We start from the raw sequence: 22,572 nt of genomic DNA on the forward strand, positions 1-22,572 counted from the left end.
CATTTATGCTTTTTTTTAAAGAAAACGGCAAAACCCCCTCACTCTTTCTCATTCTCTCCTCTACCAAAGCCCGCAACATAACCGATTTCCATGCACGCAACTCGTTTCGGACATCGAAACCGTCCGAAAACTGTTCTTGTTTACTGCGATTGCAGAGCTCTCTCGGTCTTTCATGGCAGACAACAAGAATAACCAGGGAATCAAACCTCCCAAGGTAGAAGAAGATGATAAAAATTCAGAAGCCACAACAAGCAACACAAAAGAAGAAGAACAAACCGAACAGAAGAAGTCACTTCCAGAGTTGTATTGCTCTGTGGCTTCTGTCACTGAACCTGATCCTCCTCCGGTCGAACCGGAGTTCAGAGACCAGTCTACTACTCCTGCAGAAACCCTAGTGGTGCTTCCTCCTCCTCCGGCGAGCAATGATCATGACTCCGATTGCCGTTCCTTCTCTCAGTTGCTCGCCGGTGCGATGGCTTCTCCAGGAGCAAATTCGACACAACTTCTTTCTGAGGGAGTCGATGTGAAGCCGAGTATTTCTACTGATCCCACTAGGTATCCAATTGTTTGCTCACTGACATCCTTCGACCCTACCGGATTCAAGGTTTGTGTTCTTTTCTACTGCTAATTCTCTCCTAATTATGTTGTTCTTTGTAGTTCTTCAGTTTTTGTTGCGAATCGTTTTCTGTTCTTTTGACTTTATCTGTTACTCGAATTTGTGTTGCGTGTGAGGTAGTAGAGGTGGCATATTTTTACTTCTTGATTTGAGTATAAATTATCACAGTCCGTGCGATTTCGACTGATAAACTTGTTGACAAAAATATGTTAGTGTTATTTATTTATTTGTTTTTGACTTACCAATAAAATAGTTTAAAGGGTGGTTTGACTTATCTCTGGTTTCCCCTCTGTTTGTTCACCTGAACATGTTTCCACTCTCATCGGTGGCTGTTAATTCGATTTGATGTAGATTAAATTCTTAGAAATCGGACTGGCTTGTGTTATTGAGTTAGTGCCATTCGCCAAAATCTGAAAAGTGCCCTGCTCAGATGCGGTTGTTGGATTATGTTCTTTATACTCCAAATAGTCCCTGCCCCCAGGTGTTAATGAATTTTAATGTTTGAACCAAATGTGCGGTACTGACTTGAGATCAATGTGAGCACATATGTGATGCAGATATCTTCCTTTTCCATTTCCCTTATTTTTTTCTCCAATAATTTAAGTTAATATGAGATTCTGATCACATAGTGGATGCATTTTTCTTATTCTTCAGTTTAGACTTGTACACAGATGGGGATGATTGTGGTTAGAATGGTTATTTCCTATGATTTATTACGGATCACATTGTAGATCTTGGATGTGGATTTTATAAGATGCTGTCACTGTCTACCCAGGTGGTTCCATTGATTCTTGAGTTTGAGTCCTAATTGTTTACTTTTGATTTTAAACATCAGCCATTCAATGATTTTCTATGTATTACATCTCCTAGTATTATTGTAATTGTAGATCATTTTGTTTTACTGCTTTTGTAGCTTGAATTACTGACCTTTCTGGATGATATGGAGTGCCTTGATGTGGTCTGTGAAATCTGATGATACAACTAGTTTGCAACTTAGATTAGCTACAAATATGGTTCTAAAAATCTAAGTATGTTTTCCCTAATAGTTTTCGATTCTCTGCCACCCTATGATGCTCTAGCCATAGGATTATGTTGATAGGACAAACCACTGCATATGGTTGCATCTGTTGGAGTTAAAAATTCCTTCTGTTTATTATTTTCTCCCCTTTTTAGGGACAATTTGGGATGTCCCATCAGGAAGCTTTGGCAAGTGTGACTGCTCAGGCTGTTCAAGCTCAGGCACAAAAGCAACTTCAGATTGAGTATGCATCACCTTCATCAGAGTTGTCGCCTGTTTGTCATACACAAAAGACGTCATCTCCACCGAGTTCCGTGACAGAACAAGAAGGACTTGCACCAGTTCTGCAGGAAAATGGAATATCAACACCAGAAGTGGAGCAGCAGAATTCCTCTGATGAGAAAAATAAAGCAGCTCTAGTTGTTGTAAAAACACCCACCACTGATGGGTATAACTGGCGCAAGTATGGGCAGAAGCAGGTCAAGAGCACTGAGAGTTCTCGAAGCTATTACAAATGCACTTTTTCTGATTGTCATGCTAAGAAGAAGGTTGAGCGGTGTGATGACACTGGTCGTGTGACTGAGATTATCTATAAAGGTCGGCATAACCATGAGCCTCCTCGAAAGATTAGGTGTACTAAAACACGGAGGTTTGTGCCATCTGCTGGACCTATTGTAGAAAGTGAAACCATAGACCATCCAGTCAAAAGACTTGATGATTCTGAGCCATCTACATCTAGGGAAGAACCTAGTCAACCGACAGTGCTAACAGCTGAACAGAAACGACCTAGCTCTGATGCTTCTGGCGCAGGTGCTGAAATTAAATCTGAGGGAGAAAATGGTGATGAACCAGAACCAAAGAGAAGGTAAGAATAAAATAGAATGACTACTGAAATTTTTCTGCTAATATATTTATCTTTATCCTCTTTTGATTTATTGTTTCTCAGGATGAAGGACAATAATGTTACATATTCAGGCCCTGTATGTAAAACAATCAAGGAACCTAAGATTGTTGTTCAAGCAGCTGGTGATGTGGGGATCTCAAGTGATGGCTACAGGTGGCGTAAGTATGGGCAGAAAATGGTTAAAGGAAATCCTTATCCCAGGTTCCCACTCCTTCTATTTATATAATTGGTTTCATTTATATTTTGTGGTTATAAAGTTTTGAAACTTGTGAGTTTATTATTGCTATTTTTGTTATATAGCTGATATGATGCAAGATTAAATCATTTAAATTTGTTAGTCTACTCTCAAAATATAGTGGCTGCATTTTGTTTTACTCTTTCTCAGTAAAGTGGAGATGCTCACAATGGGACATATGGTTGTAGCATGCGATTTTTAGTATCTTGATGTAAAATGTAGTGTGGATTTTGATAGTTCTCTCATTCATAGACACTTCTAGGTAAAATTTCACAGTTGACACATAGTGTCACAAATAACTGTTGAGAGAGCTAGTTTTATTTAATTTATTTATACCAAACCATGACTTCCACTGTTGAAATGCCAGTGAGATTTGATAGCTGTCACCCCAGTAGGATGATCCAAGCTGCAGGCCGCAAATAATGTTTCAACTGAGGAAAAAAAGCCTTACACACCTAGGCATCCGTTTGCCATGGATGCCTAGATGATGTCACATTGCTTTTTTGACCCTCTCTAACACCGTGGTTGCCTTGCCATCTTGGTAATTATGCTAGCTTGATATAATGAATGAAAAGGACAGCTGGAGTCTGTTATCAAATAGCTCAAGTGGGTATCTTGTGCAAGAATTTTGCTGCAAGTTGGGGCTCTTGCCCGTCCAATGGCAAGAGTTGGGAGTTGGCCTTCTGGTGGCACATCCTTTGTGAGAATGATCACGTCCTTCTCCTCCTCTCTCTAAGATACTCCCCTGGGTGCAAGGAGAGGAGAGAGAGTGGAAAAAAGAAGAGAAGCCCAATCTAGGATGTTACTTACAGTTGGCTGTTGTCCTGATTCCTGTCTGTGTTTAGGATTATCTTTCTCTAGTTGCCGTTGTTTGTTAGCCTTGCCCTTCCCATTTTCCAACTATGGTTTTCCGCACACAACTGTGTCCTCCTGATATTATTTAGTTTCTTCGTAAACAACATTATTTGATATTTATTGGGTTGATTTCTTCAAGGAGACAGTTTTATTATATGGCTGTTGAACAAACATTTTCTCTACAGTCCTAAAAAAATTTCAGTTGACAAATCAAATTGGGCCTAAATTTTGTGGACAGTAGACCATGGTTGTTAAGGCAACAAGGCGAGGTGAGGCGATAGAGGGCAACAAATACCAAGGCTACATGACCCAAAAATGGGCCTAGGTGGACGCTTTGACAACAGAGAGATAAACCCTAAGATGTCTGTCAATGTTGACCTCACAGACTTATGGAAGAGTTATAATAGTGGTTAGAGTACTGTATATTTGCATAGACTTACATTGAAGAGTATTGATCGAATTTGAGTTTGAAGTTTGACACATGAATGTTCTGGAGCATATCCTCTCTGTTCAACAGTCTTGTTCACGTGGGTCAATATGGAGGCTATTGTAATAATTTACAATTTACCCTTTTTCTCAAGCCTGATAGGTTGTTTCTGATTGCAAGGGAAATAAAGAGGAGGAGAATGAAATTAATCGACCGCCAAAAAGGAATATTTGTAATAATTATCTAACATGGCTGTGTTACTAACTCCAAATCACTCCATATTTGGTTATGAAATTTTACTTATCTTTGCAAGCAAAGCCCCTGAATTTGAAAAGTGGAATAAAAATGGTTTTTCTTGTTACCGCCGCCATGTCAGTGACATTTGACTTTTGTAATGATGTATCAAGTTTCAGCCCAACCAGAATTGTCCACATTGGAGATGCACAAGACCATAAGGGTTGCATGGACGTACATGGGATGGTATTCCATGAGATGGAAGGAGGAAGAGATTGTATTTAGGGCTGAAATTCAGATGTGGCAAACCCGAACCATTTCCTAGATATTCAACAGTGGGATTTGCCTCTTCACTCTTTCACATGGCAGAATGTAAAACATAGTTACATCGCACTTGTTACCTTTTGGCAACAAGAGATATTTCCAATGAAAATTGCATCTGAAAGTAAAATTACCCAATATGAAGAGAATTTTATGTAGGTTACACAATCATGTTAGGTAATGATTACAAAAGTTTCTTTTCTTTTTATGTCAATTTCACTTGCCTTCCATTTCCTTGACTCGTAAGTCTTAACCAGACAGAACCTTATGAAATTGTAGTATCTGACTTATTTTTGTGGATCTGTTCACATCATATTACCATGGAGTATGATATGCAAACAATTGCTTTTATTGTGGTAAGGTGATATCTGTAGTTACTGCCTACCCGCAACAGTACATTGGTTTTCATTTGCTTCATAATTTCTTTTATTTTTGTTAAATTGCAGCAAGTGATATTCCTTTACCCACCAACAGATGCATATCCAAAGCCAAATTGGGTTCTTTTTCCTAGAATAAGCCTGAGGTTGGATCATCTAGGTATTAGAACCTCATTGGATGGGTTTCCTTTGTAATTGGCCAACTTGATGGACCTAAATAATGTGTCCACAAGTTGATTACAAAAATCCCGTACTTGGTACTTCTTTAATAGGTTTAGTTTTCAATCAAGAGTGACAATTATGCAAAATTCTGCCTACTTTAAGCAAGGGTATAATAGTCTTTACAGTATATAATTATCAGTTATTTGTTTCATTTCAGTTTTTAGTGTCCAAGTCCTAACTCTAGCACGATCATAAGTCCAATAGGTTTTTTTTTTCAACTTCTTTTGCTTTTAGAAAGTTTCTTTCTGAGTTCTAAGTATGTTTAGCCCTATTTATACCCCTTTCAGGGAAGAATACAGATGAAGGAGAGTTTATGCCATTTACATTTGGCTTGAGTTGGTGGACTCAGTAAAGAATGGTATAAAAACGAAATAGATACATAGTACAGAGAGGGGAAGGGAACAATAAGAATAGCAGGGCAGATGGGAATCAAAAGAGCAACCAATTGCAGGGGATAACATTGGGATTTTGAATTACCAGGAGAAAAATAGGTGGAAGTTTAATTCAATGGGGAAATCTGAAAAGTGAGTTTGTTTTGGGGATTATGAGAAGATATATAGTTCAATTAAGGGGGGAGTCAGAGAATTTCCCTTCTAATTTCCTAAGTATCTTGGGGTCTTTGTTAAGTTAGTCTGGCTAACTAAGTTTTATGTAGGAGTCTCTTTGGTTTTCTTATAATATGTAACAAACCCCTGCATAGTATGAAAATAGTGAATGAAATTTGTTTTGATTAGGTAATTGCATTAGTAGCCAGTGTTTTCTCCCTTCCTGATCTTCTCTTTTTGTTCTTTGTTATGGTTACCGTTCTCAGTCCCAAAACAGGCTCTCCTATCTCTTCTCTCTCTTTCCACGTCACTTGTGCTTGACTGTTCAAATCAGCAAGCTTTTAGCCTCCTCTTTGTTGGGAGGAAAAAAAAAAAAAAATCAGATCAGCACCATTACTCTTTGAAATTTTGCTAGGGAGGCTGCTGAGTAATTATAATTCAATTTGTGTTTTATTGGTGTTAGATTCAAGTATTCAACCAACATTTCACCCAAAATATATATTCAACCAACATTTCTGAAGGCTGTGCTCTCTGCATAGGTACAATCTGTTAAGCTTATTAGTCTGCTGTCTGTTGGTCATATTGAAATAAAAGGTTGAGTAGAACTATGGTGAAATGACCTAATTCTCCCTCCCCCTGACCTGCTAAATGTGGGAGCCTTGTACACTGAGTATGAGCTTTTCTTTTGTTTTCTAGTTTTGGCTTGACCATGGTTCAAAAAAGTTGGAATTACGTCCCAGATTAGTGTCTGCTGATTCCAACCTGGATCAGGATGGACTAGCCAGGATCAACAAATCACATCAACAAGATTCACTTGTTCGGATCAGCTAAAGGATAGTCGTGGAAATAATTTTAGAAAAGGGCAAGTCTGAATTCTTCTGCTCTCCCCCTCTTCTTGTCAATGTTGAGAACGATAAGTTCCACCAGCCCATTAGTGTTCATCAATGCCCCATCTGTCAGCTAGGCCCTCTCTGGGATTCACTCAGCATCGCCACATTGAACATTGCCAATGCCTTCCCAGCACAAGCCGTAGCCTTAGCCAGGGGCACCTGCTCCCCTTGTTACCACCCTATGTATCTTAGTGATGTTAGTTTTCTACTGCTGGGCACCGATACAACAACGAACAACCCCAGCATGATTTCCCTTGTCCTCGGGTGTTGCGTTTGAATCCCTGAAACTTGCTGTTTTGAGGATGAAGAATGCTGTGGGTTTGTCTCTGAGATCAGTCTAGGGTTCTACTGCTCTAGCATATTGCCTACAAGTTTTTGGAAATGTGCTGCTTGCCACCCAACACCAGGTGCTGCATCTTCTACTTACTACTTGTGTTGATGATTCCTACAGCATGAAACTATCCCAGTCACAATTCATTTTGTTGGATCCAGATCATTCTAACCTATTCATGTCACTTCATTAGTCCACCATATCAAATATCTGAAGCTTCGAAGTTGTGACACATGCACCAAGGCAATTGCTCAAATTCACCCACGGATCTACTCTGTTAGTCCATTATAAAATTTAAAGAACAAAGCATCACTACTTCCTTGTCCTGCCTGTCTTAAGTACATTTCTGTGACTCCAACCTTAGTGAAGTCTGTTCAACCATGGCCTTTAAATAACCTGTAAGCTGAGGCCTCAAACTCTTAATCTCACTTCTCTTTATGAGAATGATATAACGGCAGAACTCAAATTTGAAGAACATAAAACATATCATCTACACATTACCAGGCATAAAATTACATTGGAAGATTTATGGCTAATCTCTTGGCATAGGGCAACATGAAGAGAGAAGGACCAGGGTTGGCAAAAGCTGTTTCCAATTTGAATCTGACCAGTGGTCAGTACTGCTGATCTGATCACGATTCCCCAAATCATGCTTTTGAAACCAGATTGCCCCACACAGTTCAGCCTATATTCCATGCCATTCTTCTGTGTATGTGTTAGGTTGCAAACCTTTCCTTGATTATTTTTCTGCAATCCGTGTCTTTTTTGACTTGCTAATTTGTGAGTAGAAATTTGTTTGAAATCTTGAAATGAAACTCCTTTACCACAACCACTGTGAATGCTCCAAAGCCTAGTTATATTGATCTACAATAGTTTAAACTTACTTTGTGATATAATCTGAATCTCTAGTCTTTTATTCCATGGAGTGCTAGAATAGCTGGCAGATAAATCAGTTATATCATAGTTGAAAAAAAGGGGGTGGGGGAAGCTGATGCATGGGAACGCCAGGACGCGTGGTGCATCATTTTTTAAAAGTAAGATGTCATTAGAAGGTTCATCGAATCACTTGCCTCCATGGGTACAATGGGCTCATTATATCTGTTACGGCTAAAGCATAAACTAGGAAACTGTGCTACCTAGGACCTGATAGGTGGTCTGTCCTGGCAATGGACAATAGGCAATTTCTCTAGGACATTAAAAGAGTAGAAATAATAAAATTAAAATATAATATATATATATATATATATATATATATATATATATATATATATATATATTTTTTTTTTGGATCTTTTAATTTCATGTATGTTTATTTTGGTCCTTCATGAGATCATAATCCTATGCATAATATTTCTTCAAGCTGAGTTGGGGATTTTTAAAGGAAAATGATACCATAAGTTAGCGTTTATGAAATTCCTTACCTTCATCTTAGCTGATAACTCTGTAATGCTTACTTGAGTCTCAATTTCTGAAACAGGTGTTTTTATTTAGTTCCCGAATTGTTATCTTTTTCCACCCTTGTCCTAGTCAGATTATTCCTCTTTCTCAGTTGATCTCCTTTTTGATTGTATGGTACTTTAGAGGGTCCCCCCCCCCCCCCCCCAACAGGACTTCTCTCCCATACATAATAATAGTTTTGATTCAAAGTTTAATGAAGAAAATCTTATTATGATTGGCTATATAGTCTCAGCTAAGCATGCCTCACATGGAATGATCATGAAAGAAGCCAAAGTAGAAGATCTTGCTTTTTCAGGGGCTCGAGACAAGACCAAGTGTGATATTAGAATGATTCCCAAACTTGACTGAGATCTCGGTCAAGTCAAGATCTTGGTTCGAAACCATCCCTTTTTACATATTCCCGCTCGAGTCAAGACGAGATAGGAATCTCGTCTTAACTCCCTCTTGCTCCTCTCGGTTCTTCTCTCGACAGCAGCTTGCAAGACACTTTCTGATTAGATTTTTCACCTGAATCTCATCAGATCTTCACCTACAACACTCCTAAGGACTTCTTAGTACATCTATATCAACAAAACAACATCGATGAAGGTCATTTGAAGGATGATGTTGTACTGTGCTCATATGGATGGAATTCTAAACAATTTAAGTTATTTGATGTATCTTGTCATTTGGTTTTCATTTATATCAATTAATGGTTTTATATTTCATGTTTTATAACATTGCATGTTCATTCTTGCAACATTTCGGTTTCAAACTTAGGGTCGAGTTGGAACACATACATAAATTTTTTTCCCCCACAAATATAAGGCCATTAGTGTGTTTGGAAGGCCTGAAATAGGCTAAATACTAAGTTTCAACCCAACCTGGCCCTTAAAACCCCCCAAGATGGGCTGTCAAGTTCACTCGAGTTGAACCCCCAAAAATTACAATATCTCGACTGAGATCTCGGTTTTTTGGAAGCTCGAGATCTCCTACCATGAAAGAAACTGACCTTGTAATTATGAATATTTGGTGTCTTCTTCCTCAAACAAGAAAACAGTTGTAAATGCAGTCATATTTGAAGATAAAATCTCTTCCGTTAGAAACTCATTCAAGTTGAGATTTTAGGATACAATCAACGTCAAGAGTCCTCCCAAATAGCATACACTAAGTTGGAAGAAGAGGCAGTGAGTGAACTAGAAAAGTCTGAAATCAGGGCAGGTGATAAGCCTCTAACCCAGACCTATTTTACAGTGGAGGAAGTTTTTGGATGTGAGTGTACTAGAAAAGGCAGTGAGTGAACTAGAAAAGTCTGAAATCAGGGCAGGTGATAAGCCTCTAACTCAGACCTATCTCACAGTGGAGGAAGTTTTTGGATGTGAGCTCCTATGGTTTGAATCACCCGTGGGACGAGGTTTACTCACAGCACCTGAAAGAGGTGGAACAATTGGAGAAGATTGATCCAATAATGTAGGGGCGCGAGTAACACCCAGTAACAGAACAGGGAAGAATAAGAAAGAAGAGTAATAAGGAAGGCAAGGGGAAGTAGAGGAGTAATAGTACCTGATTGGGCAGAGGACCGAAAGAAAGTCGCAAGGCCACAGTTGCACACTTGTACCACGTAACAGCTCTTGATCCAATAATGTAGGGCTGGAATTGATGCCCAGAAACAGAACAGGGAAGAAGAAAGAAGATTAAGAAGGAAGAGGGAAGTAGAAGACAGGCAGAGGAAGGAAGTAGTGCACCACAGTAACAGCTCAAACCAACCAGTATTCTTTTTCAGTTCTAATCTAATTAATGCATAAAATCATACATAATTGGAAATATAGCAAGAGTAAAACTCAACTCAGAAAACCTCTTGAGTATCTAACTCGAATTTAGACAAAAGAAAATAAAATAAAAAGGGAGAGGTTCAGCTACACCTGTTTGCAATTTCACACTCTCGAGGAAGGGGTATTAGGGGAAAGATGAGAGCCAGTGTTGTGGCTTTCTTTTTCCCAGTAAAAGATTTAACAGATGAACCCCTAGAGAAATGTATTCCACTGCGCCGCTTATTACACCAAAATCTTGGTTTGGATCTTATTTGTCTCAATCTGGGTTCCAGATTTCCAGGTTTTTAGATTGGATCATGCCAGTCTAGCCACACACTTGCAACCGCATCAATTAATTTGAGACTTGTTTCAAGAACATACTTTACAGTGAATTATCAACGCCATTCTTCAAAGGGTCAATACTCAAGAGCTATTCAAAAGGTGTTCATACAGTTAATTAGCAATTCTGTTATTTGATTAGTGAGGAGCTCTAGCTATTTTCTTGCAATTAATATCTCCTGAATGCCTGTCAATAAAATTGTCTGAGGAGTTGAACTAGTTGTCATTTGCCAGATCTTCTCAGTTTTAGCATTATGAAAATAATTTCTTGATGGGACCTGGACTGTGGATCTCTTTTCCTACAATGCGTTTCCAATGAATGTCACTAGTTCAAAAACTTGTGTCAACCTGGTCAAGACTACTGAGTTCTCAGTAGGTTTATTTATTTATTTATTTTTCTCTAGGTTTTGTTTCGGTCGACAAATGGCCCTCGTTAGCTCCAAAATTTTAAGAGGAACAATTTGAGAATTAATAAATGTACTTAGGGCCTGTTTGGTTACTTGAATCCAGAGATTCCAAATCTCTGGATTCATGAATCTGAGAATTATACCCGTTTAGTTGTAAAAATCTCCAGATTCATGAAATCTAGAGATTCACCTTTTTACACTAAAAAGGTGAATCTGTAGATTTATGGGTAAGGGGTGAAATCCAGAGATTTCAAAAAAGCTATACGTTTGCACATTCACAAAAATCACGTCGATCAAATAGTTTTTTAGGATGAATCCACAAATTTCATTCCACAACCAAACATTTAATTTTATAAATTATGACTCCATAGATTTGAAATCTCTAGACTCATGTAACCAAACAGGCCCTTAAATATTCAATTAAAATTAATTAATTAATAAAAAATTAAAAAAATAAGACAAACAAATAGGTTTTTTTTTTTTTTTTTACACCCTTGTTTGGCAGCAAATGTAGAACCCTACGGATATACTATCTATTCTACACATTGTCTGAGTGATATGAGACATAATTGGCTAGTGAAACCAGTAAAATATTTAGTGATGGATGAAGTCAAATAATATAAAACAATTATCTTAGAAAATGGTTAAGATTTAAAGTTTCTACTACTAGTACATGTGAACAATCCATGATACATAGAAACCCAACCCAAGTACATTAAACAATAAGTCATAAATGGTCTACTATCCTAGTTTTCCATGTCCTTAACTTTCAACAAGATAATACTACTAGTATATGCCTGCCTACTGATATGAACTTTCACATGTTGGATCAAGTCCACTTAATCTATCTCTTTGTACCAAGGTGGCAACCCCCAGTAGTATTGAGTGATGATGTGGCAAAAATCTGAGAAACAAAGCGTTCCTCTCCTTCTCTAGCTCAAAACTCCTTCACTGTTGAGCTTAGGATGCCATATATGGTCAGTGGCTTTCTTAGGGCTGGCCACTATTTAAAGTCAACGAGCCTAAAGAGGGTGAGGATGCCTGCCTTCCTCTTGTGTTGGTTTTCTTGGAGTTCTACATCACTCTAGGAGTTCAGGTCTATCTATTCCATGCATGGTCTCTACACACCGTAACTCAGTTCACGTTGTGGAATCCATATGGTTCAGTAGCACGAGAACCTTTTGAAACATCCTGGCTAATTAATTTGGGAGGCGTCTTATTCCTTAGTTATGATCTCCGATGAGGTTACTGGCTACTGTGGAGTCAGTTCTTCCTCATCCCCCCCCTCCAAAATCTGTTAAAATGAAAAGAATTTGCCTGCAATTATTAGCTGACTATAGTGTCTGCCTGCTGGTAATCCATTACTTCTAGTCATACCAATCAGGTATAGATTAGTTTGACGGCTTTCGGAATACATGTTTTATTTTTGGGATTGTTGTATTTTAAACTACATTTGATGGATGGTCTGTTCTTTGATCCTAATCCTTGTTATTAAACCTTCCAGGAGCTACTATAAGTGCACATCTGCTGGATGCCCAGTCCGCAAACATGTTGAAAGGGCTGTGGATGACACAACAGCTGTTATAATAACATATGAAGGAAAACATGACCATGATATGCCAGTACCTAAGAAGCGGCATGGTCCACCAAGTGCTGCCCTTCTTATAGCTGCTGCTGCTGCCATGAATAATGCACAAATAAAGAAACCTGAGGCTTTACCAGACCGAAGAGCTACGTCAACAAAATGGTCAATGGATGTAGAAGGTGAGTTCCCCGATGAAAAGGCATTAGAACTTGGAGGTGAGAAGGCCTTGGAGTCTGCCCGAACTCTTCTGAGCATTGGAATTGAACTGAAACCTTGTTGAAACCGGAAACCAAAAGATCATCCTTATTCTATTATTAATGAGAGTCTTGTGCGGATGATTCAGCCTAAAACAAACTGATCTATGAGTTCGCCAATTTTTTTGGCAGCAGCTCCTTATTTATTTTTAATTATTTTTTCAGTCGTGTGTGTTCTATCAGCCTGTGTAAACAGCTCTGTATATCTGGTCTTGTACATTCTTATAGCTGGTTTAAGCCAGGCTAAATTAGCACGTTATTGGATATATATAGGAAGTCAGCTCAGTATTCTACACCTTGAAAAAAGAATTTAGTATCAAAATGGGTTCTATGACTGCAGGAGGAATTTCACTCTAAACACCTTGGCCACTTATTTTAGGAGGATCAGTGCTTCATGGCTTCAAAAGTTTGGATCAGGCGAGCTAGTGGCTTTGTCGGGTCTCTGGGACTTCAGTATCCTGTGATGTTTAACTGGGAGTAAACGTTTTTGAGTCAGATCCGGTTAGTTTATATGTTTCCCTTCCTGTTGGATGAAGTGGGTCTACAAGCTGCAATATTTCGCCTTGAAAATGTCCAATTAAAGTTTAAACAAGACAATAGGTTTGGTTGTCAAACTTCTGAAATAATGACCTACATAGGTTTGGTGGTTAAACTTTTGTCATTTGGAATACTTAGAGCAACATTTCAGGTGATGCTAGTGAACCTATTGATTGTTGCAGGTAACCACACCCAACCCAACTTCTTCCATACATAAATGTTACCCTTATCTACCAAAACAGAATGATAGCTGTAGGGTGCTTTATAGAAATCTGTTAAAATTTGTATAGAAGTGCTAGAGTTCTTGACAAAATGTTCTCCCGTGTATTAAGCATACTGATTTTCTCGAGCTCCAACCCACACGGTGTATTTTTGGCTTAGTTATATATATATTTTTTTGTACGAAAAAGAGGGGATGTAGTAGCGGCGATCAACCGCCCCCGTACACTATGCTCGGACTTTTTATCGAGTGCACTACCAGTGCTTGGCACTGGCCCCATCAGCGGAGCCCCACCGGAGGCCTAGTATAGTCCACAGAAGCCAGTAGCACTCATGTCCAAGCCAAAAAGCACACAAATGTCAAATGCAAGAAACAGAAGAGTAGAAGAGATTCGAACCTGGGACATGAGATTTACCAAACCACTTGAGAGTAAGCTTGAGACCACTAGACCACCGCTTAGCTATTAGTATTATTATAAATGATGCATGCTGATTTTCTCGAGCTCCAAACCACATTAATATGTTTTTGGCTTAACTACTAGTAATATTGTAAATAACATGTTTTCTTCTAATATATGAATTCTTTGGTTTAATCCAACCTCCAATTTTTTTCGGGGTAGAATCCAACCTCGATTTTGGATATTCATTTTATGATTTCTCTTTTCATCCAACTATGAATGTTGTTCTTTTAAAGCTTTTTCACCCCAGAAGGGACATGGGACATATGGTCTTCCCTCTGTAACTCTCGATATGCTAACAAATCCTAGAATACCAAATTTGTGTTTCATGAAGAGGACAGGCAAAGCCTCGATCCCCTCTATTACTGTACAAAGAAAAATGTACATCTCTCGCTCACATTTTATGTCACGGACGTAGAATTCTCCTTTTATAATCTACAAACAAAAGATGCATAAGAATTCATAGCTACTATCTCCTTTATACACAACCCACCTTCCACCACCCCTGCTGCTACCCCACTCATAGACTACTAGCATGCCAACAACCTGGTAATGCGCGTGCCTACATGGATGAAAATTGAAGAAACATCACTTCATAGCTTCATTATTCGGAGGGGATACTCAACTCAACCATGGCCCTAGTTATTTCTGAACCCACCATCAGTTCTTCCACTATCTTCTCTTCAGCTTTAACTTTCACAACATCTGGTTCTGTCCCTGCTGACACAGCTCTACAACATTCCTGGAATCTGAAGCACGTGATCAGATGGTCGTTCACTATCCCAGCAACTTGCATGAATGAGTAAATCACCGTTTGGCCAACACTCCGGAAACCCCTTCTCACCAAGTCTTTGCTTATAACATCTGCTTTTGGAGTCTTCACTGGAACCTGGCGAGGATATCGATAGTTGCCGACTAATGGCTTGTTGTTCACAAAACTCCATATATACTTGTCGAATGACCCAAACTCATCAATGATCTGCATCAGAAATGGTCCAATTTGTGTTAGTCGCACAAAATCATACCATGTACTGCCAACTTTCATCAAACTTCGACGTAAAGGGAACCAATGGTTGGTCACAGGACAAACATATTGGTTGTCCCGCATTGGTCACAGGACCACTTCACCATCTTTACTTACTTTCTTACGGGGGAATAAAATTTCAACCACAAAAAACTAAATTACAACAGGATTATTTAACATAGAACCACGAGAATCCGCAAGATCCAGCCCTTCGAATCAGCCTGGGGGATCCTAGAAGCTAAGGTTTTATCTAGCCATAAAGCATTAGGTTTTTTGAAAAACTTCAGGAGTCTGCCAGTTATATCTAAAAGAAAGCATTGCTACTTGACTAAAATGGTAGATGCACCTACAATGGTGGGGCGAACCCGGGGGCCGTAGGCTTCTGCACAAATAAAATAAAGTCGAGGGGATGATTTTCCCACACAGTCTTGACCCAGAAAATTGCTGAGAGTCCCTTTCAATGCCTTGAACACTTTGCCAAGGTCCACCCCTTTCAACGCACCTAAGAGAGCTGAACCTAATTGGACTCTGGGGCACAACATTCTTCATTTTTCCAAATAACTTTGGGCCAAAAATTAAAAGTAAGAATCTACCTTACAAACTTGACGTGCATTGTCAATGATTGCTCGCAGCTTCAGCTCTGACAATAGAGAGCTGGCTGTACTTCCCGGAGCCATGATCTTCTTCTCGCTTAATTTTGCGACCGCTAATGGTTCAAAATCCAAAAACACCTCCCTGTGCACAAACATATGTTAAGACGATATAAGAACTAGTCTAATATTTTGACCCCGATCATATTTTTTCTTATGGTCAAGATGCAGGCACATTTTGAAAGTGAAGTCTTTACATGGAGCCATTCTTAAGAGCAAGAAAGCTATAGTCCGTGGGAAAGAAATCTAGAGTACCTAAATAAGTGCCTTTTGCTGAGAATGACAGGCCATGAAAGTTCTGCCAAAGCACCTGACAGGACTAGCAACTCAAACAGTTTCCTGCATGTTGTCAAGAGTATTAGGCTAGCATCCTGCTAGATTCAAGTTTCTACACAACAACTGGTAAAGTGGTAAAACTATTGGAAATTGATTACATAAACAAGAACAATGGTCAACTTACTTGTCATCGTGGACCGGAAGTCCCCATTCTTCATCATGGAAAGCAATATAACATGGCTCTGTTCACAAATAAATGAAACTTTAGTTTGATCTGATGGAAGAAAAAGTTGCAAGAAAACAAAGATGACACAAGTGATCTCAAAAAACCTGAAAGATTCAAGGAAACCCAGTTCATCTCACACAAGATAATTTGGTGATAAATTCGAGACTTATCTTCACTACTTTCTCAATTTGAATAAACAAGGCAAGAGATGGTTACAACTCACTCCCTGTCTTCCACATACGTACACGCCAGTGACACCACTAACTCCTAGTACCTTGGTCAATGTAGATAATAAAAACTTGTATCTCACCAGTAACCATTTGTTTGACCATTCTTCTTATACACCCAACATGTAACAAACTCAAACTCTATATACCTGGGCATAAAACCCTTCAGAATTTTACACTGGAAAAAAGGGGCCAGAGAGAGTGTTGGAAAGTAATGGGCTTATTGGATATATGCAAGCCCAATCAAAGTTTGCTGACAGACCTCACCTTAGCAAAGCTGGTTTCTTAAATGTGTTAGCAATCAAAGTTTGAGACAGAAGGGACCCCCCCCCCCGGGGGGTGGGGGTGGGAGAAGGGAATGAAGTTCAAACATTAAAGAAAACATTAGGGATATTTGAGTATGGCTGCCTTCTAAAAATCCAAATCTAACTCCCAATGCCAAATCATCCAACACACTTAGTTTATTTATATGACATTTCTTACCAACCCAACATTCCACAGCATACACAATATCAGGTTGTATGACTATCCTAAGAAACTTCCCTTCATGCTTCAAGGAAATGTTAACCACACAACGCCTCTCCACTTCATCCACCCTATTCTAATTCTCTATAAAAAAATCACCTTAGTGTATTCCTTTGGCTTATTCCCTATGACATCTTTAGCGTCTTAATATAATTTAGCACCTCACTCCACTCTGTGTTCGATCTCCTTCAAATTCCTAGTTTCCTAGTCTGAACACTTCTCTAGTGAATGAATTCAAGGTATTTCCGTTTAAGTTCCATCAACTTATGGTAGGACAATCCCCTGTCTTTCAGTACTAACACATGAGGCATGTATTCATGACCACCATATCTATATTGAATGAATAGACTCTCCCTAGTATAACCTTATAGTCCAAAATAAGAAATCATTGCATGAAGTAATCTATTTGGCTACTACAAAGTCCACCATTATAAGTAACCATGTTTATCTCTCTTTCTAATCCAAAGTGCAGACAATGAATAAATAACAAGCCATATCAAAATCTAAAACTGAAAACCCCCTCCTCATTCCTCTCTCCAAAACATATACCCCAAGTACACATTCCTACCCTTTAAAGTCTTCCCAACATGTCCATTTAGAACACCCCCTACAATAAGCTCCTTGTCTAAAACCTTGCACTAATCCATCCATGCATCACAAAATTATAACTATGTTCGTCCAATTTACTTAGAAGGCTCCAATTATACTGCCCACGTCTTTCTTTGGCACAAGCTTCATGAGGATAATCCTATCTCCAAATCTTTGAACATCCACCACATCATCTGTTAAGTCTGCATGCACTACTATGGCCACTCATATTTCATTACCTTTACCCCCCCCCCCACCCAAACACCAAAATATAAGGAAGTTCAATGTTACTCTACTCCTTAGCTTTATTACACTTCCTGATGCACAAGAAAATATAATAGTAATAGTAATAGTAATAACCAATAAAATAAAATAGTAAACCCCCACTGCATTAAGCAGTCAGCTTCAACAATTATAATATAAAACCAAACAGGACAACAACTTAGAACAAAAAAGAAAGAAAACCAACAGCTAAGAAATCCAAGTAAAGTAGGCACAGCAATATCCAGATAAGAACACATACAAGCAAAAACGTGTGTTATTTATGTTTAACAACTTTCACAATATAGCCAACAAAGCAACAAACTCAATTCCCTGACTCTGAAGAGATGCCTTGGGTAAGTTCTAAATCCCAAGAAAGCACTGATTGCATGATACTGACCCAAAATTGAGCTACATTGGGGGATGGTTTCTCGATCCAATCTCTCACTTGAAGAAAGATAGCCACTGTGATTAGTATAAAATACAAGATTATGAGAGACTTCCGAAAGTTCTGAAAAACTTCAGATATGCAAGTTTGAATCACCGAAAAACTGGCTATGGTATCTTTAACCTTTTCACTGGTTCACAATGTAACAGAAGCTCAGGCTTCAAATCAACAGAAGTCAACAGTATCATCCCATGTCAAGGCGTAACAAACATCAAGAAAATGGACCTACAGCCAGTTTAAAATTATCTTCCAACCAAATTGTATTAGCAAGCAAGAAGAAGTTTTACAACCACCAGAAGCAAGCTTTGAGGAAGAAGACTGCATTTAGATGTCATATTTGATGAAAGAAAAAAAAAGCAGCTAAAATCATAAATGGATCAAGAAGTTACAAATGGAACTATCAAAGAGACATACCAAAGGCCGCAGATAAATAAGACTTAACATACAACAACAAACTCAGCCTTATCCAACTTAATGGGGTTTGCTATATGGACCCAAACAAAACAAAATAACGAGAATAGAGTTGCAACTAAAAAGTGAGGGGTGAGGAAAGATATAAAATGGGGAAAAAGGGAGAAGGGGGGGGGGATGAAAGAATGACAGCCCATCATGTCAGGAGAATCTCATCTAAATGGAGTCTGCAACATGGATCCTTGCCCTCCAGTAACCTATGTCTAAGGTCAAACTTGGAATGAGGACTATGCATGTCTGTTAGGTACCTAAATGAGGCTACTTAACAAGGTGGAATAACTCAAGAAGAAAGACTCGTGATACTAGGGGCTTATCAATGTCCTTCATCAGTTCCTCTCCAATAGTCATTTAGTTCTGGCCCAAGTACTTTAGCTTTTTCATCTGAAATCATATCACTCCTTAAAGGGGCATCCCAAAGCATACATTGAATATGACCATACCACGTTAAACAACTCTAGCACGGTTTGTCGTCAGTTGGAGCAACCCTCAAGTTACCTCTCATACATTCATTCCAAGCTTCGTCCTTTCTAGTTTTCCACACATCCATCTTAACATTCTCATTTCTGCTACACAGAGACAAATCTAAAACACTTGAGAAAATATGCCTAGCATAAGCAAACTAATTCCTGGAACATAACTGACTGAAGCACTTAAGAAGCATTCAGAAAATGGAATTCTTGTATGACCCTACGAACCATCATAATCTGAAACACCAAAACATGCTCAACTACTTTATCCTGAAATAATGGATTGTGAAGATGACAGCTCTCTAGGTGCATTTAAATCATCATAACTTCTTTAATGGTCGATTATCTTGTTTTAAAAACTTCTTTCAGGGTATAAAAATATTTTCAAAAACAATTTGAAAGTAACTCATTGTTATTGTGATCATCAAAGGTGGTCATTCTTGCACATTTTTCAAGTACATGTGTGACATGACAGTATTACTCTCATTTTGGTGGTGATTGGGGGGGGGGGGGGGGGGAGAGTGTCATACTAAGTAGTGGACAAAGTAAAATTACAAATTATTTGATCCCATAAGGGTGCATATACAATATCCTTATAATGGAGCATATAAGAATCCCAGTTCATTTGGAATGGTGAAGGAAAGTATTACACAGGCTTTGGAACCTCAACTCTACCTAGTGTAAGAATTAACAATCATTCTGCCTTCTTGCCACTCTAAACACATAATATGGTTTCACATAGAGGAAAAACCATGTGCACATCTACCACACGCACATGAACAAGGCAATAGCCGGTATTGGTAGTATGAGTTTCAGGTTTCTGGCGGTTAAAGAGTATAAAATTCCATCTCTGGGTAATTTAGTTTCAAAGAGATCAAACAGCACTGATTCCCTTGATAATTAGGACAACTGTATCCAAACCCTAGTTACACTATAAATTCTGACTTGTCCAATCAACCAAAACCTGGATATGCAGGAAATCCTCTATTGGGCTACAAGGCTGCAAAATGGAAAGTGTTATAGGGAAAGTGTTATGGACAGTCTGATATTTTGTCTAGCAATTTGTGTACATGGTTCTTAAGAAGTAGATGATTCATCAAATAAATCAGCCACTGAAATATTTTATTTTAATAATAAAAAATGAAAATGAAAAAACTAAGCATAAGCAAGATGGAATGTAGTATATAAACGCAAAAATATCAAACTAGCCTGGTATATAAGAAACAAGAAGGTACCAGTATTTGATGTCACCCAGGCACACCTCTTTTTTCCTTGTACAATGTCAGGTGGAGGCATAGAGGACACATCAGGAACAATTTTTTCAGGCTTTGAAGCAACTTGCTTTCTCCGACTTGTACTACTACTTGTACGAGTTAATCTTCCAGTAGAAGCTCGACTGATAGATGAATCAGAAGAAGCATCTGATGAACAGGACGCATTAAGAGATAAATTATGGTGCAATAACTGCTCATGCCTGCGCAAAACCAAAGGAACGTTCACCGAGTGAAGCTTGGGAGGAGAAGCAACAGGCGGCGAAGGTACTCTCTTCTCCTCCACTGCAACCTCTGGTGTTTTCTCCACCTTGCGCGAAGGCTTAGAAGCAGGTTTTCTTGCAACTGTTGACCTAGTCTTGTTCCCAGCCGGACCAAGAACGGGCCTAACCTCCGAGTCGGTGACGTTCATGGACCTAACTCTAGGAGCCCCCGACATTGGAAGAAACCCTCGATTCTCCTCCGATCTCAACCCTTCACCACGGAAATCCGCCGATTTCACCACTTTAAACCGATTTAAGTTCACTTCACCAACCAAATAGCACCTTTTAACGTATACAGCATGAACCCACCCAAAACCTCACCTTCAGACACACAGGTTACAGCAAATCGCAAGAGTATTCGTACTTTGACCAAAAGAGGTTCAGGTTAATTCGATGATCTTGGAACTGCATTATCCAGTCAATAGTTCAAATCCACTAATTCAAAGCCACATTCACCTCACAACCACGAAATTTCTCCACTTGTAGCCGAAACTAGGGTTAATTCAAATTAGAAAGCTCCGCCTATCCATAAACCTCTTCAGTCAGCTCCCGAAAGCCTAAAAATCCTGAGATTCCATACTGCATTGGCAACAACGAGGCTCAACACCCCAAAAATTTCATCTTTCCAGTCCAGCAAGTGAAAAAGCTGCCATCACTCTGCAAAACCTCACGTCGACAGCAACAAATCCGGTAAAAAGAAAAAACCACCAAAAGCGCCGGAAATCACTTCCGATCTGAAGAAGGCCAAAAGTTAATGCAAAATCAATCCCATCGATCGATCTTAAAACAAAAGGAATCACAAAGTACACGGCGAGGTTTCTGAGATGTTCCGTCTAGGGATTTCGAGAAAAGAGGAAATAAAAGCAAGAAGCGAAGGCAGCAAGTGGAGAAGAAATAAAGAAACGAATGAGAGGTAGAGAGAGGGAAAGTGACGGGCCCCTATTTATAACGGGGGCCGTCGAGTAGAAACATTGTCAGGAGTCTCAGGGCTTCTATTCCGTCAAGACATCTGTACATTTTGTCCCTAAAATACCCTTGAAGTCCATTGTATTCGTCAACGTGTCCTCTAGTTGGAGAAATAGCCGTTACTGTTTAAAATACACAAGAGAAAGATAACATGACCCACGCCGCTTTTTTGCCCTTTTTGTTTTCCATTGGATTCTCTGAGCTACAACTTAGAGAGTTGAAGTTGTGTTATTTTAGCAGGTCTTTTTTTAATTATTTTTTATATTTTTAGCAGGTTTGAAAGCATATATACATACCAAACCAGGACACGTCAGACTGGGACTTGGATGGAAAGAAAAATGATAGGCATTTTCTCGGGAATTTCATGTGGCAGTACGAGAAATTGAAAGCTTTAAGTGTATTGGGAATTGAATCCCTTTTCTGGGTTTGAATTTAACCGGCTATTTTGGAAGCTCTGTTTGGTTACAGAGTTTAGGTTGCCTGGCCTCCTTGACTCCTATAATCCTCAATCCTAACTAGCTGTTGATGTTTGGATACTTAGAAATTGACCTGGTTTGCTTTAATCACTTAAAACGATGTTTCCTCGAGGCTTGATAATGACCCATGGAATTTTAAAGGCTTGTTTGGTGACATTTGATCATGGACATATATCTTTCTTTGTAAGTTTTTGAATTATAGAATGTAGCTAGGGACCTACTACTATTCAGTGAGTTCCTACTTCCAACCCATAAAATATTTTGCTCACGTATCTAGGCCTCTTTTAAGGATTATAAAGTGGCCTATGAACACCTTCACAAAGAAAATTGAAACATAGTTGCGAGTTCGCTTTCATAACAGATGAATGATATGTTTTCTCAATTATTTACGTTGTCGTGCTTGATAAGGAT

At 38.9% G+C, this 22,572-nt stretch overlaps 2 protein-coding genes across 2 annotated transcripts; one reads left to right on the plus strand and one right to left on the minus strand.

Annotated features, from left to right (window-relative positions):
- Nucleotides 1-19: 19 nt before the first annotated feature.
- WRKY32 (WRKY DNA-binding protein 32) lies at nt 20-13,347 on the plus strand. Its single transcript, XM_089145647.1, has 4 exons — nt 20-604; nt 1,790-2,499; nt 2,581-2,739; nt 12,474-13,347. The coding sequence occupies exons 1-4, from the start codon at nt 173-175 to the stop codon at nt 12,832-12,834; spliced, it is 1,662 nt and encodes a 553-aa protein (XP_089001773.1). The 5' UTR covers nt 20-172; the 3' UTR covers nt 12,835-13,347.
- A 728-nt stretch (nt 13,348-14,075) lies between these two features.
- Nucleotides 14,076-21,614, minus strand: LOC149025414 (uncharacterized). The gene is made up of 5 exons (XM_089145648.1): nt 20,421-21,614; nt 16,157-16,214; nt 15,952-16,035; nt 15,640-15,781; nt 14,076-15,001 (listed from the first exon to the last, which is right to left on the minus strand). Exons 1-5 carry the CDS (start codon nt 20,893-20,895, stop codon nt 14,627-14,629), a joined length of 1,134 nt encoding a protein of 377 aa, XP_089001774.1. The 5' UTR covers nt 20,896-21,614; the 3' UTR covers nt 14,076-14,626.
- Between the last annotated feature and the right edge of the window lie 958 nt (nt 21,615-22,572).

Source organism: Hakea prostrata, chromosome 2 (assembly GCF_041222555.1).
Source record: "Hakea prostrata isolate BN-2017 chromosome 2, UWA_Hpros_2, whole genome shotgun sequence".
Taxonomy (NCBI): domain Eukaryota; kingdom Viridiplantae; phylum Streptophyta; class Magnoliopsida; order Proteales; family Proteaceae; genus Hakea; species Hakea prostrata.